This window comes from Macadamia integrifolia, chromosome 3 (assembly GCF_013358625.1).
Source record: "Macadamia integrifolia cultivar HAES 741 chromosome 3, SCU_Mint_v3, whole genome shotgun sequence".
Lineage (NCBI taxonomy): Eukaryota > Viridiplantae > Streptophyta > Magnoliopsida > Proteales > Proteaceae > Macadamia > Macadamia integrifolia.
In genome coordinates, this window is record NC_056559.1 from 28,686,068 (window position 1) to 28,702,314 (window position 16,247).

Here is a 16,247-nt window from a genome sequence, read left to right on the forward strand (position 1 = left end):
CAACCTTGATTTCCACTTTAGTTAGAGAGAAATATAGCTGACAGCAACTTTGGAACAAAAACCCTTCAAAAAATCGTGTTTTTCTGAAAAATTACCCATCTTGGCCATTATATGACCGTAGCGCACTGCATTGGTACATACCGATACGTGCCGATATATACATACCGATACTCACCGATACGTACCAATATATACCGAAACGAATATTTTACCTCAATTTTATATTTTCCATAAATTCGTATCGAGGCATATCGTATCGTATCGATGTGTATTGGTGGTGTATTGATGCATATCGGTATGTATTGTAGGATATATATCGATACGAAAGGATTTTAAAAATTTCATGTATCGTATCGGTGTGTATCGTATCGACCGGCTAAATTTAAGATACGTATCGGTATCGGAGATACTTAAAACCATGGATACTATACTATTTAATCGTACAACAGGGTGACCAGATGCTCAAGATCAAAATGTATTTCCCATGTAGAAGTAGCTCGCCCAGTATTTTAATGCTCCTAACAATGTTAAGATTACATATACCTTCCAACTCACACTATACTATTCAGACTCCAGAATATTCTCGTCAAATCAGAGTTACATCAAATCTCCACACTTTCACTTGCTTCTTCCCATGACTCTGGCATCTTTCTGCAATCTGCAATATAATTTTTTTGAGCTTTCCAATTATCAAATTTGAGAGAACACGAAAGAAAGGATGCTTTTGCCCATATCAGAAGCTTTAGCCAGCTACTCGGCATGCTTTCCTCTGGGATACTGCTCCAATAGGATCCTTATGAGCACATTGCCACATTCTCTCACAAGATTTTCAGGACACACACATGGCTACATCACCTGGGGTTTTACATGGGGAAGTTTAAGAAGGTCTGAAAGCTGAAGGAAATAAAGTGTAGCTTGTAACAGTCACATAGTACCTATTCTGAGAGATCTGGCAAGATAATTTGAAGCATTGAATACATAAGTTCCAAATTCCATCGTACTTTTGGGATGAGATGATAAGCTGCTGCAATGGGCAATTATATCATTGTCTCACTAAATCTCAAGCCACTAATGTTCAGACCTACCACCACAGTGCCTATGATTTGAACAGGGGGGGAAGACATGCTTAAGTTACTTTCCAAGAACAGGGAGAGTTCGTTTCGGAGAAGACGTTTAAGTTCCCTACTAAGAATGGTTTTTAAGGTTCTCGAAAACTAGAAAATCAGACGATCCACATCTTTAATCTCATAATGTCACTTGACTGTTTATACAGGAGGCTCCAGGATTGGCTGGTAGTCATATTTGCCGAGCCTTCACAAGGCTAGAGATTGTTCCTGCTGTCATTTATTATTTTTGGACCACCTGTTCATTGGAAGGTCAAATACATGAAGCCATCACCTGGGCAAGGTATCATGTAATGAGTTAATTTATCTGTGACAGATGCAGCTAAGCTAGGATCTTCATTTGTATGTCACTCTTGCCCCTGCTAATGTTGTATTTTCTATTACAACCACAAAGGATGAAGCACATGGTAATGGATTATCACCTCTGGATGGCAAAACAGCTTTCAAAGAGTTTTACCTATTATTGTCTATGTTAAAGGCTTTATTGTCTATGTTAAAGGCTTTGCTGAAACATTGGCTTGTAAATAACATACATATTTATTATTATTATTTGAGTAGGAAAATGGAATAAGATTTTTATTTTAATTTATAAAAGAGCAAAATATTATTGAATAAGGTACATAATGTGACATGATTGGACAAAAGAGATCCTAGGGGATGTTATGGTGTTTTAACTTGCACTTAATTAATTCTATCGCAACAATCTTAATCACATAACAAATCTAACGTTTAGATCTTGAACTGATAAACTACAATTTCCCAAAAAACAAAAATCAAGTATGGTTCATGGAATTGTCTAAAGCTGATGACCATGTCACATAAATCCTGCGACACAGTGCAGGAAAAAAGGCCCAAGGAGGCCCATGATTCTGGTGGTTCTAGTTCTGGTTCAAACCAGAATTAGTCCCAGATTTTTTGGGCCCTGTTATGTTGCTGGAATCTTCCCTAGAGGCGCGGTTTCACTTAGTTTCAATTTTTGAGTTCCATTTCTATTTTGGAGTTGTCTCTTAGTTGCTAAGTTATGACTACCTAGTAGTTATTATAATACAAGAGAAAGAGAAGGGGGAGACACTCCAAATGGTTTTGGCTATTTAGTTATTGAGTTCTCTTTGTGAGATGCATGCTACTCTGGTGATTCAGCAGCAAACCCAAGGTGGTGAACCCTTGGTTGGGTAGTGGTGAAGCCAGGTCATATCCCTTCTTCCCTTCATCTTTTTAACCTCCATTTCCGTAACCTAAACAGTGCATGCATGGAAGGTTCTTGAGGCATACTGTAATGATGTTCTAAGGTTCTACACCTATTCCCTCCCTTTTTATTGGTTTTATTTCAGTTATCACTTACTTCAGTTTCTGCCCAGTTTTATTTCTCTGTTTCTGTTCCTGCGCTTGCAGTTCCATCCTATTCTGGTCTCAGGTTTCCTTCAAAGATTCCCGCCAATCCAGCCCTTGGATTGGGCCCAAATTTCGATAAGTTTCATCTCTATTAGGGCTACATTTAGTGGAGGAGTTGATGGCTCTTTAGGGAAACAGATGTGATCCATGGTTCTCCAGTCTTTGACAGGCGAGGTCAGACTCAACCCAAAGAAGTGCATATTTTGAGCTGTTGTTTAGCTCTATAATCTAACAAAGGAGTATAGAGGTAGATTCAAATTGAGTCAAAGCCATTTTAAATGTGGATTCTTTGCTACGGAGATAGATTTCTTAAAGTATTTAGTATATTTCGTATGTTTTGGAAATAGCACATCCCTTAATTTTTTTTTACTATATGAGATCTGCACTTTGACACCTGAGATTCCGTAACGAGTAGATACTTCCACAGGAGCACAATCGATTTTCTAGTTAAATACATTATGAGATGTTTTTCCATACTTCCCGCATTCAGTTCTATCTATTTCTGCACCTTCTGAACGACCTGAACAACAAATACGGATCCCCTCCACCCCTTTTGGCATTACTAATGAATTATCCTTCATTATTTGACTGAAAATGGAACAAAATGGTCTTGTTTTGTTCCTAGGTTGAAAAGAGATGTCTTAACCAGAATTGGAGGAACATCAAACCTGGGACTTGAAATTTATTCTTGTTTTAAGGAAGTTACTAATTTATGGTTTCCTTATGTTTCTATTTTCTGTCCACACTTCTTTCTCCCAATCTAAACATTGGTTTGCTTTGATCCACCTATTAGGACCTCCATTCAACCATAATTTCAGCCCCATCAGTTGGGCAGATTGAGAGATATAATACTGTCAATTTTCTGCCTAATGTTCTCAATTTCGGTTCACTACGATTCTGGTTTTGTCACTGGTTTTTCCAGTCTTTGTCATTCAGGCTAGTTAACTTCATCATCCTGCAATGACATTGTTGATTTTGTGGTGAAAGTATGCAGGGTTGAAACTCATAAATATTTGAATTGATCAAGCATACTTGCGAATAATCAGACACAGACACTAGATTTTGTCAATTGTTTTCTCTAACGGCATTTATTATAAAACAAGACATGGATAAAGCGGAAATTTGTTTATAAATGTAACCTAGCTAGGACTTACCCTTACCATTAGTAGTATGTAACCAACTACATCTGCTAACATACATATCCATTCTCCAGAAAGTGACATGAAAGGTAATAGAAGAGGACAGGCAATTGTTTGTGACATAATACCTACAATTTTTCCAAAAAATACTTGTAAATTTTTTATGGTAAAACATAATAAACCCTTAAAGTGGAACTTTTACCCCAACAAAGAGCAAAATGAGACGAGTGAACAATGGTATTTTCCTATCCATCAAAAGAAAATGAAAAAAGGTGTCACTGTGGAATTTGATTGTAATAAAACAAAATCTTCTTTTCATGATGAAGGTAAGGCTTTCAGTTAAATGATCCAACAGAGGCTAATCAAGTGTTCTTCTGCCCTCTCTCAGTTGCTTTGTTGTTAGAGGTCAAGTCAGTTGTCAGAGGTAAAATCAGGTTTTGTGGAATGAATCATGGAGGCAGTACAACTTTACAACTCAGCTGATCATAGTAATCTCCTGAGTTCAAACCTCAAGTAAAAAAAGGAAGAAAGTTCAGGAACATATAGAAAAAAGTTCTGGAACAAGCGCTGCAAGAGAATCTTACTTTATGGCAAGTACTTTGATCCTGAATCAACCAAAGAAGACAGTCAATAGCCATATTCTGCCAGTCATCAGAAGAGCGGGCAATATTACACAATGCTTCAATAATACCTGGACAGTTCGAAACAGGTCCCCTGCCAAGCTTATGGTGACAAATTGTTCGCAATAAACCAATACCGGCAGGTGAATTTTCATTGACTAGTCCACCCCACATCCCAGGGAGTTTGGTCAAAAATTCAGGCTTGCATATAACAGAGAGAAATTCTGGTTTGAAAGCAAAGCAATTTATAAGCTGAAGAGACCAGCACTGTAACTGACTGGCCCATTCCTCTGCCTTCCTTGATTCCATTTCCACACCACCCATGCCACGCGTAAGTAGATCGCAATGATAACTCAGTCTTCTGTCCACATATTGGTAGAAATGAGAATAAACAATTTCTAGCGAGCTCATTGCCAGCTGAATGGCAAGTTCAAGGATTTCCCCATGATTTGCCACTGTAGGAAAAGTGCTGGGATATGTAGCCAGGTGTCCTATGGCTCGTACTGCAACTCTTTGTTCCACCCAGGTTAACCTCCCTCTCAAAAGTTCAACCAAGGGAGGAATTACTCCAGCATGTACGGAACGTTGTGCAAACTCCTCCATATTCATGGTGTAAGATCCAATGATGTGTGCGGCATAGTAAGGGATGTATATATTTTGATCATGAGACAGCCAGTGTCGTTTCTTTAAACCCTTCCATATAAGTGCAGCCATGCATTCAAATATTCCCAAGTCAATGAACTCAGGGTCATTTGGATGTGCCATTGCAGTATTCCAGAGGCCACTAATTGGAAGCACCTGACCATCATCATCCTGAGAAGGTAGCTCTCTGAAGAATTTCAGTATGCTTGTTCGGCGTTTATTTGGATTTCCTTCCTTCATGACACAGAAGAAGCAACCTGGGTATGGACAGTCAGATGATATCTTTACCATGTTCAAGCTAATAAGCTATTTCTCACAAAGCATCAGTAAATATCTGCAAGAAGAAGAAGATGTATGAAATAAATACTTCAACCACACATAACATGTATAAAACCATATGGATGAACCAACCAAAGCACTAGATAGCCTCAGTATTCCGGAGAGAAGTCCATAATCTGTATTACAAAAGAGGAACTGCTACTTCTTTCTCTTTTTTACATAAGTAGCTAATTTCAATCATAAGAGACAAATATATGTATAGATAAAAAAAAAAATCCCCAAATAAACAGGTTGAATACCAACTCCTTTAATCTGTCAATGCAGCAGGATCCACACGAGATATATAGTAATGCAAGCAATATTTGGATCATTCCCATAAACAATCCAAGTCAAGAAATCCTGTATTGAAACATGATACAATATTGAATTTGTTGGTTTGATGTCTTTTATCTAGACAGATTAGTTGAGTGAGTGACCAAATGAGAAAAAGGAACAGAGAGAGAGAGAGAGAGAGAGAGAGAGAGGTGTATAAGAGACTTGTGTTTGGGTATCAAACCCAAAGGGTTGTACTATTTTTCTTTTCTTGTTCTTAGTGGAAGTTCGATCTCACCCCATGGATGTATGTGATTTTTCTGAACCACGTAAATCTCTTTTTTTTCTTGTGTATGCTTGTTTAAATATTCTGTTCCCATTGATCCTGAATATATGATTTCGTAAGGTGCTCACATAGAAACAAAACATTGTTTCCATCCCAACAAAATTAGCCCAAATTGCCCCATCAATGAAACTGCTAAGCTTATGAGAAGAAGGTTTAGTGGAAGCTTCCTCGGTCACATTCAATTTAGAACATTGCCACAGAAAAAAAGCAAAAAGAAAGCAGGCGTTTTCAACTTTCAGGTCAAATTGCCAAAAAATGAGAATATCGACAGTACATTTCTAATCAAACGGCAAATATTAGCAATAACATAAAAAACATCCCAATCCAAATAGAGGGACCAGTAAGGAAAACCCACTTTTTTACAAGCTAAAAAGATCAAGCCGGCCTCTCCTCCGCGCATCCCAGAAGAAAATCAAAACAGAACACTTCAACTGACGTATAGTTAAGCTAAAACAAGTGTTAATCGGATCGATTTGTTGAGAAAACATGATCAGCTATCTAAAGCGCTATACTAACAAACCATCTACGAACAATGTTTTTAAACTCACGACAATTATTCCAAGATGAAGTAAATCAACCAGAGAGAAATATGAATATTACGATCCAAATGAGATTGCAGGATCATGAAAAGAAATCCAAGAAACAAGAGGAGAAAGAGAGATAGATACCTTGGAAGAAACTGCAGAGATCGCAGGGAAAGAGTAGAAGAAGCTTCTGGGTTTCACTTCGAACTCAAAAACGGCTCCATCCAACTATAGCCACCGAAGTAAAAGCTTATGATTACAGAATAAAAAAGTGTTAAAAAGAAAGAAATTTTGTTTCTGTTTGCAGTGATTGCTTCTTTTGAGAGGAGTGGGAGAGAGAGAGAAGGGGGGAGGGTGCTTGAGTGCTTGGTAATCGGCGAAGTGGTGGGGAAGGGGAAGAGGGAGGGATTCTGACAGCGGACAGGATCTTGCGTTCCCATCCTAACCAAATATTTGTTTGAATGCATAATACTGTAAAGTACCTGTCATACATGTTACCAAAAAAATAATAATAATAATCATTCAAATAAATTTTGGGAGCAATTGTTCAAGTCCAAGAAAATATCTCTTCGAAAAATAAGAAGATCAATTTCGGGTCGAATAAATAATTTGATTGTGTATTATCGATGCAGATAGAAAGTCCTCGATCATACTTGAAGCTGATCGATTACAAATACCTATTGCATCTTTAGTAGATTCAAACGTCTCATTAAGATCCTATAAAAGAATCATTGAATCATTTATCTTATTTTGACAAATGATTTTATATAGTTTATATATCTGTTTCTTAATTTGTTCATAAAAACATCTTAAACGTCGAATTAGTAGTAAAATAATTGTATATCTAATAAAGAGGGAAAATATTATTTTAATGTATTGTATGAAATGGAATAAGTCACTTTCGAAAACTATATCAACATGTTTCGGATGTTTTTTCCTTCAAAGATACTAATATTGTACCTTATTTTGGTCATTTTTACTTTTAACCGTGTCATACAATCAGTTTGATATGAGTTAGGTATCACACTGATGCCAATACAAATAGATTCGATCCCAATTCCTAGAGCCTAAGAGAGAAAAATGATCATATTTCATTAGGTAATACAAATGGGAGAGAGAAGAGATTGAAAGATTCTTTGAAGGAAATATGCACGGTAACTTTTACTACTTTTTTATCTAATGTTTTACCACAAGTTTAGGATGTAGCAAAAAAATTCGTAAAATTAGAATTTTATTAGATGTGCATCTATATTTCTTTTGATAATTAAATAGATATATTAAAACCCAAGTAAAGAAAAAAAATTTATAAAGAAAAACTGCCACCAGGCTCTAGGGCTCGAAAAAACAAATGGAAATACAATAGGAACATGAACCCTTGGACTGTTGTAGAATGAAAACTGGATTGCCTAAATGAACAACCAAGACTTCATTTTTGCATTTTAGCATCAAAATTTTCAATTGGATGAACATAAAAAATTAAAGGAAAACTCAATACGGTTATTCTTATTACTACACCAAAGAGACTTGAGTGTCTCCCATTTAATATAAGATCAATCAAAAACATTTCAAATGTAATTCAATAGCAGGATTCAGCACTTGATTTATTATTTTTTTTTTCTTTTTTTAGTAAGGATTTAGGAGGAGTTAGATATAAGAGAGTGGAAGACACCGGTCTAAAAACCTTAGCCAAATACCTAGATAAGATTTTAGATTAAAATTATAAAGTGCGCCAATCACATATATACTATACATAATTCTCTTTCTTTATCTGAACCTTTTGAGGTTCGACCGGGCCCCACGGTCCAACATTGCGGCCACACCCCATGACCCTTTTCTTACCCTATTCATATGGTTCTCCTTGCAAAGAGTTCTTCTTCCTTTATTTTGTTTTGCCTCTTCGAAGTAAGAGAAGAAAACCCTCCCCCATGATGCAGCCGGTGCGGATCTCACTTTTTCGCTGATACATCAGAGCAACGTTAGTAATTTTGGGATAGGTCCGGTCCGTCCGGATCGGCCGGATTGAATATTATTATTGAGATTGATTCAAAGCAATAACAAATTGAATTCGACCTCTAATTTTACCGTTCCTGATCCAATTTTTTAAACCATCCATATGAGAGAAAGAGAGAGAAGGTTGAATTGAGGTGCCGCCATACTTGACTTGGTGGTAAAGTCCTTAACTAAGGATAAGGAGACAAAGCATATTAATATGGGACCAGGGTTGGAATAGTACCAAAAATTGATCTGCTAAAATTTTGAAATTTGGATTGTTCCATTAATAGATGGGATGAAATTAGGTTTTTTTTTTTTTTTTTTTTTCAACAACAAGGGATCAACCCTGAAAAGAAAAAAAAAAGGCCAGAAGGGAAGGCCACTAAGTTCAAACTATCCCTTGACGAGAAAATGAAAAAGTTTATTAGAAGATCTAAGAACATACACAAATTGAATACAATCGTAATCGAAACTAGGGATAAAAAAAAGAATATCTTCTACGTACAATTCTATGGGCGGCCCAATCAAAAGAAACATGAGAGTTGGAGATCCGAAATGATAGCCATTCGTTGGGGTCTCCTTGAGGCTGTTCATATGGGAATATCCAGTTCTAGTTCACGATATAGGATCCAACACTAATACATATGATAGAGGAACGAGTGATCTGGTAACCAAGTGGTCCAAACAGTCTCTCAAAATTCTCAGGGTAAGATTACGTAATTCTCGGTCCTCAAGCCTCGCACATGCGGGAGTCTCATGCACCGGGTATGCTCTTTCTTACTGATGCATATGATACCATACATATCGGATTGTATTCCTCCAAATCGGTCAAAATTTCAAAAAATATCATCTTTATAGTTGTTTATTATTTACATTTATGAAATACCATATTTATAATTGATATCAATGATAAATAATGGTATCTGTCACCGGTTGTACAAATAGAAGATAATCCAAAAGAAAGATGTGATATTGAACTGAAGGAAAGATAACATATTGAACGCCTTGTTAGCCTTAACTCCCACAAGTTGATGCTAGATATTTGGTATAAAATTCCTATTTCAATTCTCAGATTGATTTCATGAAATAATAGATAGATTTTTGTCAAGAAATTAAAATTGCTTTGGTTGCAATAATATGAAATATTTCAAGAATCCATTTAGTAGTTCAATTTCTTAGAATAGATACTTTATATTTATTTGGGAGAAGAAGGTGGTGGTGGCGAGGTGATAGCATGTTTTTTTTTTTTTTTTTTACCGGTAAAGGTGATAGCATGGTGGTGTGGGCATAATAGTGTTATAACCATTTGGAGAAGAAGAAATGATTTTTTTATTTTTATTTTTTAATATTATTACTTTGTCAAACAAATTAATCATGAGCTCATTAAAAACGTGAGAACGCAATAAAATGGAATAGAAATTAACCATCCCATTTAACTAGGGTAAAATGAATTGAATTGGGTACGTGAATATAGACTAACAAGACTTTATAAAGACAACCTACCATGTACCACCCAATATTATGAGACGAGGAAAAGGAGAAACCCAAACGTGAACAGTGATGTATCATCCATGATTTGGGCCCCTTGGGAAGGTTTAGTATTAATTGGGTGCCTCACTTGGCCGATGCCCATTGAAAGGGACACGGCCAACAGCCTGATCATCCTCTTTGTAGTTCGTCGCACTCTCACTTAATATCCAACTTCATCAATTTACGTACCAATGTCTACGAAAAAGAAAAAATATATTCAGTGCACGAGGTTTTCGTCACGACAAGGTTTAAAGATAATCATAATATATGCAGTCTTACCCATACTTTATGAAGAGTACTTTATGAAGAGGTTATTTCTTGATTCAAACTCATGACAATTTGATCACAATGAAATACTCTTATCTTGCAATAAGGTCTATCATCATCTTTGCTCACCTGTAAACTTTTCCCACCACAGAATTTTAGCTTTCAAAGACAATCACAATGACATAGTGTACGTTACTTAGTCCTCTAATGGAGAAAATCAAGTGATTAAAGCAAAATGTGTAGGAAGAAAAGATGTACCACTCATATATATTAACGAGTAATATATAAATGTGATTGGAAACATTGAGTTTCCATTCCAATCTGACCAAGTAACATACACTATGTTTTCTTGTGCCTATCTTTTCCCTCTTGTGATGAGGGGCCGATATATATGTCACTTCTTAGGATGAAGGAGAGAGATAAAGATAAGAACATGCTAGCATATGCTACATAGCTTGCATAAATCATTAATGTGATTCTAAGATTTCTTGTTTATAAATTATTAATGTGATCAACTCTACAATTGATTCTAATCCAATAATTAATATAGTTAAATGCCCATCTGTCTGCAAGGGTTTTAGGAAAAATTACCTAGATCCACTAGATAAGAAAATACATTACAAGATAAGTAGGTTTCAAATTTATTTTACATTGACTAGTTTCAACTTTAAAAATATTTACTCAACCTCCAAAATTAGTTACTTTCTTTATTTCTTATACCAACATGAGTGAAGGAATTTCATGTACCAACTAAGTCAGTAGACGTCTACACTAAACCAATGAACGTTAATTTGCATAAGAATGTAGACATTTGCAATAGTGTCTGGACTGAGCTAAGTCATATAATGAAACCTCCTAAGTGTAGGGATTTGTTCCTTAATTAGGTCTTTAGTGACTTAATTAGAGATTTTCAGGCATAAAAGATGTACAAACATAGGATTACAGGAATTATACATGTCATAGAAAAAGTCTTATGCTATGGAGCTTGATTCCATCTCGATTGCTTCCAAGACTTCATTTCCTCAACTCTTGATGACTCTGGGATTGATGAAGCTTTCATAATTTTTTTCTCATGATATGTGCTTGCTGAAGAGATAATAAACCTTTAAGACACTCCTCCACTGCTTGGGATTGATTAGACCATGCAAGACTTATACACATATTCGAAATCCTATGAACCATCATCGAACTGTTTTTTTTTTTCTAATCACCAAAACAAGAGACATGAACTCATAGTTCAACACATTTGATCTTCATGCAAGAACTTCTTATTGATCTTCTATCACGAGACTTTGATAATTTTAGTAAGGTGGGAAGCTTATAGTTCTCATCTTCTTCAGTTCCGAATGTAAATCTTTGACTGTTTTAAAAAACATTTTTTTTCTTTAATTTCTAGAATTTTGCATATTCTGCCTATTGGGTTCTTTAGAGGGAGGCGTGGATGAGGGAGGGAGGGAAAGCAACAACCAAGGAGTAGTATTGTAGCAGGAAAGGGAGGGGGAGCAATGGAAGGGAGGGGGGCTCAGGGGATTGCAATGGGAAAGGGAAGGGGTGGGTGTTACGTGCATACATGAGGTGGCATGAGTGGGGAATATCTATTGGTGTGGGTAGTCATTTAGAGTAGGTATTAAGTATTGTGAAGTTGTATAGAAACGGTGTACCCGGGGGTGTTTTAGGGAGTTAATTTTAAAGTTGTAGGGATTTATACGTATGTATCTATTGGCTTCAGAGCCAACCCTAACACTCCCACATCCACACTTCACATTTTGTCCACAACCTCAATTTATTTTAGATCCGCAAATCCACAACCATCAGCTACAAATCTTCCTCCTTTGACATGGCTTGGAACTCATAGAGGCAACTTAGGAGGATCTTGAAACCATGCTGCATCAATTTCTAATATACGATTTTGAGGACTAGACAAAAAATTTAAGAGAGATTGTTAAGTGCCATATGAGGTGGCACTAGTGGGAAATATCTATTGGTGTGGATAGTTTATTTAGAGTAGGTATTGAGTGTTGGGAAGCATGAAAGTAATGTTCTAAGGTTTGGGAATGTGAATCAGGTTCTTGTACAAGAACCATTATCGGATGAATTAATTATAATTTTCATACGAAAACTTGATCCACTCAAATTTTAGGAGAAATGTGCGTTAAAGCTTATTAGATCAGAATCTGCAAAGAACGATTTAGATCCCAATTGCATTCAAAAAACAATTCAACGGAGAGACGAAATTTAGTCAAATCTGGAATTCTGAAATCAAATTTACTTATTTGTGGCATCGGTGTTCGTGTGCTTTAATTATATCTAATTGGTGCACTCGTGCAGTTCCATGTGCTCTAATCTCTGTAACTTCTAGCCTACCTCAAGTCCGCAACGCCTTTCCTCGTCCCAATCATCCTCGAAATTATTGTTAATTAGTGAAAACTACCAAGTGGAGAGAGGAAGGTTCTCCCAATTCTTATTTCTTAGTGGAAGTCTGCCCGTGTCACATACATAAATCAATTTCAATGTCTGGGTGGGTAATTGAACTAACACTTTTTTTTAGTGTATGGTAATTGAACTAACTCGCTTTTTACCATTGAAAGTCAACGGATGACACTGACTGAAATGAGTGATGTAGAAAACAAGAACCTAAAATGAAGAAAAAATGAAAAATATGCCTACAAATAATCACACATCGCAAAGATTGATGTGGTTTCATAAAATTACTTATGGCAATGTTGAGATAAGATTTGTTTTATCATCAATAGAGAATAGGGTTACAATTGCTTATCCTCATGTCTATATCAGATTATAGAGAATGAACCAAAATTTTCCTTGAGGATTATCACCCCTAAACCTCAGCATAGATTAAGGGTGTTAATCGGTTTGATTTCTGTTTAAATGGTGCGGATCGATTCGGTTCACATTTATTTGACTAAAACCATAATCGCACCATTTGCTAAACGGTTCCACTTTCTGAAACCGTGACCGTTTAATAAACGGTCTCGATTTCCACGGTTTCTAAACAGTGTCGGTTTCAGAGTTTTAAACGGTTTCGATTTCGATTTTCTCCATACGGTTTGTAAAACGGTTCACAATCGATTTGGTATAACTTGCAACCATCTCTAAACTAAAGATCATAAGCTTATCAAAAAATAATTGGCAACCACAAATAAGAGATTCTATATTAACGATGGTATGTCTTAATTTGATAATCTATTGCTATTTCTTTGCATGGACATTCTCAAGCATTTAGAACTAACATCATACAACATCCAAATCCAGTATTCTACAGCATAAAATATTAAAATGACAGGTGGTTCAGCCAAAACACCCTATCTATGATAACATAATAACATAGTAACATATATGGATTACAAGTTCATGATCTAAAGCCTAAACTTGAACTGAATTACAATAAATCATATCAAAGCAGGATGGACACTTAATTTAATTGTTAATTGTTATACGGATTACTGCCAATTCTTTATTTAATTGTTATACGGATTAATCGGATCTGTTTAAACGGTTTTAAATGGTTCGGTTGAAACGGTTTCAATTTGGTTTAAAACCAACGGGTTCCGCGGTTAAAACCGACCCAACCAGTTTAGCTAATCGGCCTGAAACTTGAAACCATAACCGCACCATTTACTAAACGATTTTGTAGTTTTGGGGTGAACGAATCGGTTTGATTTTGGTAAACGGTTTCAGTTACAAATTCACATCCTTAGCATAGATTGCCCGTTTGTGGAAAAAGGTCCTCTCCAATTATACGGCTGCCCAATTAACCACCCGATGACTCAATTGACCTGGGAGACGAGTGCATGTATTGGGATGCATGTGGAGTCCTCCCAACTATTGGATAACTAATTGGATAGCCATTAATTAGAGAGGAGCCAGATCCCCATTTGTTGAGGCTTTAGTAATGAAAATAACACGCAAGGTTCGTCAATTTCTCCAACCTCAAGCTTGCGGGCTTTTGAACTTTTAATGACCATTCAAATCAATCGACAAACCTATTTGATGGAATAAAAGACATTGTAACCCTAACAAAGTGGCTCAGTAGAATGAAAATTAAAATCATAATAATTAACCTCCTTGGTTGGTTGGAAAGATTAAATCAGTCAAAATTTATTGAGTTCTTCAAAGATATAATTCGCATAAACAAAGAAAGTAACAGACAAGATTTAATTAAGGGGGAGAAAAGCAAAATCTTTTCGCTGTCATCCCCAACTTTTGTTGTATTGGCCTATTGTTGATGTTGAACCCCAAAAAATAAAAAAAATTGAAAATGACTTCTTCTCGGAAGGAGCTTATCTATGTTGTCGACTTTTTTGGAGTTAACAGTTCAACCAATGAGAGAGTTGGGATGAGAAGGACATAGGAGACTTTTCTAAGGGGAGAAAGAGATAGACACAAATCTAGATATAGCGATGACATATCTAGCCTTTTCCCTTCTTATTAGCTTTTCTTTGCCTCCTCACCACCGTCGTGTAGGTAAGCCTTCTTTCTCCTCTCGGCACCGGTAAATAAACAGACCACGAAGAAGCAAACCGCATAAATTCCCTGGACTTTCCAACTCGTCTTAGGAGGTTGACGCAACACCGCCCAATGAAACACCGTCACGTAATAATGGAAGCCCACTGCAACTCCCACCATCATCTGGCCCAAGCCCAACAACTTCGAGCCCAGCCCATTTTCCTTTGAGAGTACCACCACCAAGTACATGAACAGTAGAAGTAAATACAACACGTACCCTAGCGTCTGCAACACCTGCAAGCACACATAGCTCGATTGGGAAGTAGCATAGAAGAACTTCAATGGCTCCAGTCCAGTCACCAGCGAAGAAAGAGATAGGATCGAGAAGTAGATCGATAAGTAGACTTGAATGAAGATTAGTAACTTCTGGAGAGAGAAGTAAGCTTTGAATCTGTTAAATATAAGAGATACAAGAAGGAGAGGAACTATAATGAAAATAAAGGCAAGTATGGAAGCTATAGTGGGTGCATATTTGTTGCCCACAAAGGGTTTAAACCCTTTAGTGATTTCCTTGTTGGCTTTGGTAAGATAAGCTTTTGAAGTTGTTGAGATCATTTGCAGATCTTCCTTCAATTCTGAGACTATATCTTCGTCTTCATCGTCTTGATCCATCAAATAGGGTTCCGTTGGTTTCTGAATCTTCTTCTGTTGCTGGTTCTTTTCCTCACTGGATTTCTTCTCTGTGACTGTTCCGGATTTCTTGGTGACAATGATTTGGGAAGTTTTGTTCTTGGGAGAACTGGGTTTGAGTAGATCCGAGGATTTCTTGATGAAAACTGAATTGGATTTGGTGGAATTTGAGATGCTTGACGTGGAATTGAGCTTCTTGAGCTTGGTTTTGGAGAGGATAGTTGTTTTGGATTTTGTAGAATTTGTGGGGACTTTAGGTTTGATGGGTTTGGTTTGTTTTTTGGTGGATAGGTCGAACTTCTTCTTAGGCTGAACTTCTTCTTCTTCTTCTTCTTCTGCAACTTCTTTCTCCATCTTTAACAGATGCCTTTTACCAAGAAACCTTTTGTCTGACGAGGCACAGACTAGAATGCTAGAGAAGAGGAAGAAAACGAGGTAAAGAAGAAGCAGATTCCTGAAGCTGAAGTGCTGTGGTGAATCCATTTTGGGGAGTCTAGGTTTTTTCTTTGATTTCTGATGAGACTTTAAGAGATATTTATAGGGATAAAATTGGATCTGAGAGAGAGAGAGAGAGAGAGAGAGAGAGAGAGAGAGAGAGAGAGAGAGAGAGAGAGAGAGAGAGAGAGAGGTGTAGTCGAGTTAACAAGGGATCTTCGTCTAAAAAAATGTGTGGTTCTGAGTTGGACTCCTCTTATTTTCTTGGGACCACTCACACAGGGTGTGTAGTGCTCTTCACTGCTTTCAATGAAAGTTAATGGTTCTCATTCAAACCCCCTATAATCCGGGTTATACAACTATGAACAATACGGGCCTAGGGGACTAATTAGGCAGGTCTTATTGTCTGAATACTCATTGTCAGGAAAAAAAAAATAAAAAAGAGAAATATTGAGATTGAGATGATGAGTGAGGCTGAAGTGGTGGGTGGG

General features: G+C 36.7%; 2 protein-coding genes across 2 annotated transcripts in view; both read right to left on the reverse strand.

Annotated features, from left to right (window-relative positions):
- Positions 1-6,836, reverse strand: part of LOC122072588 — a 9,081-nt gene extending 2,245 nt beyond the window's left edge. Inside the window, exons 1-2 of the mRNA XM_042636950.1 lie at positions 6,523-6,836; positions 4,240-5,251 (exon numbers count right to left, since the gene is read on the reverse strand). Coding sequence (XP_042492884.1) covers positions 4,240-5,208 — 969 coding nt within the window. The 5' untranslated portion in view covers positions 5,209-5,251; positions 6,523-6,836. The remainder of the gene's footprint in view (positions 1-4,239; positions 5,252-6,522) is intronic.
- A 7,438-nt stretch (positions 6,837-14,274) lies between these two features.
- On the reverse strand, positions 14,275-15,844 carry LOC122074759. The gene has a single exon (XM_042639719.1). The coding sequence runs from the start codon at positions 15,802-15,804 to the stop codon at positions 14,614-14,616; it is 1,191 nt and encodes a 396-aa protein (XP_042495653.1). The 5' UTR covers positions 15,805-15,844; the 3' UTR covers positions 14,275-14,613.
- Between the last annotated feature and the right edge of the window lie 403 nt (positions 15,845-16,247).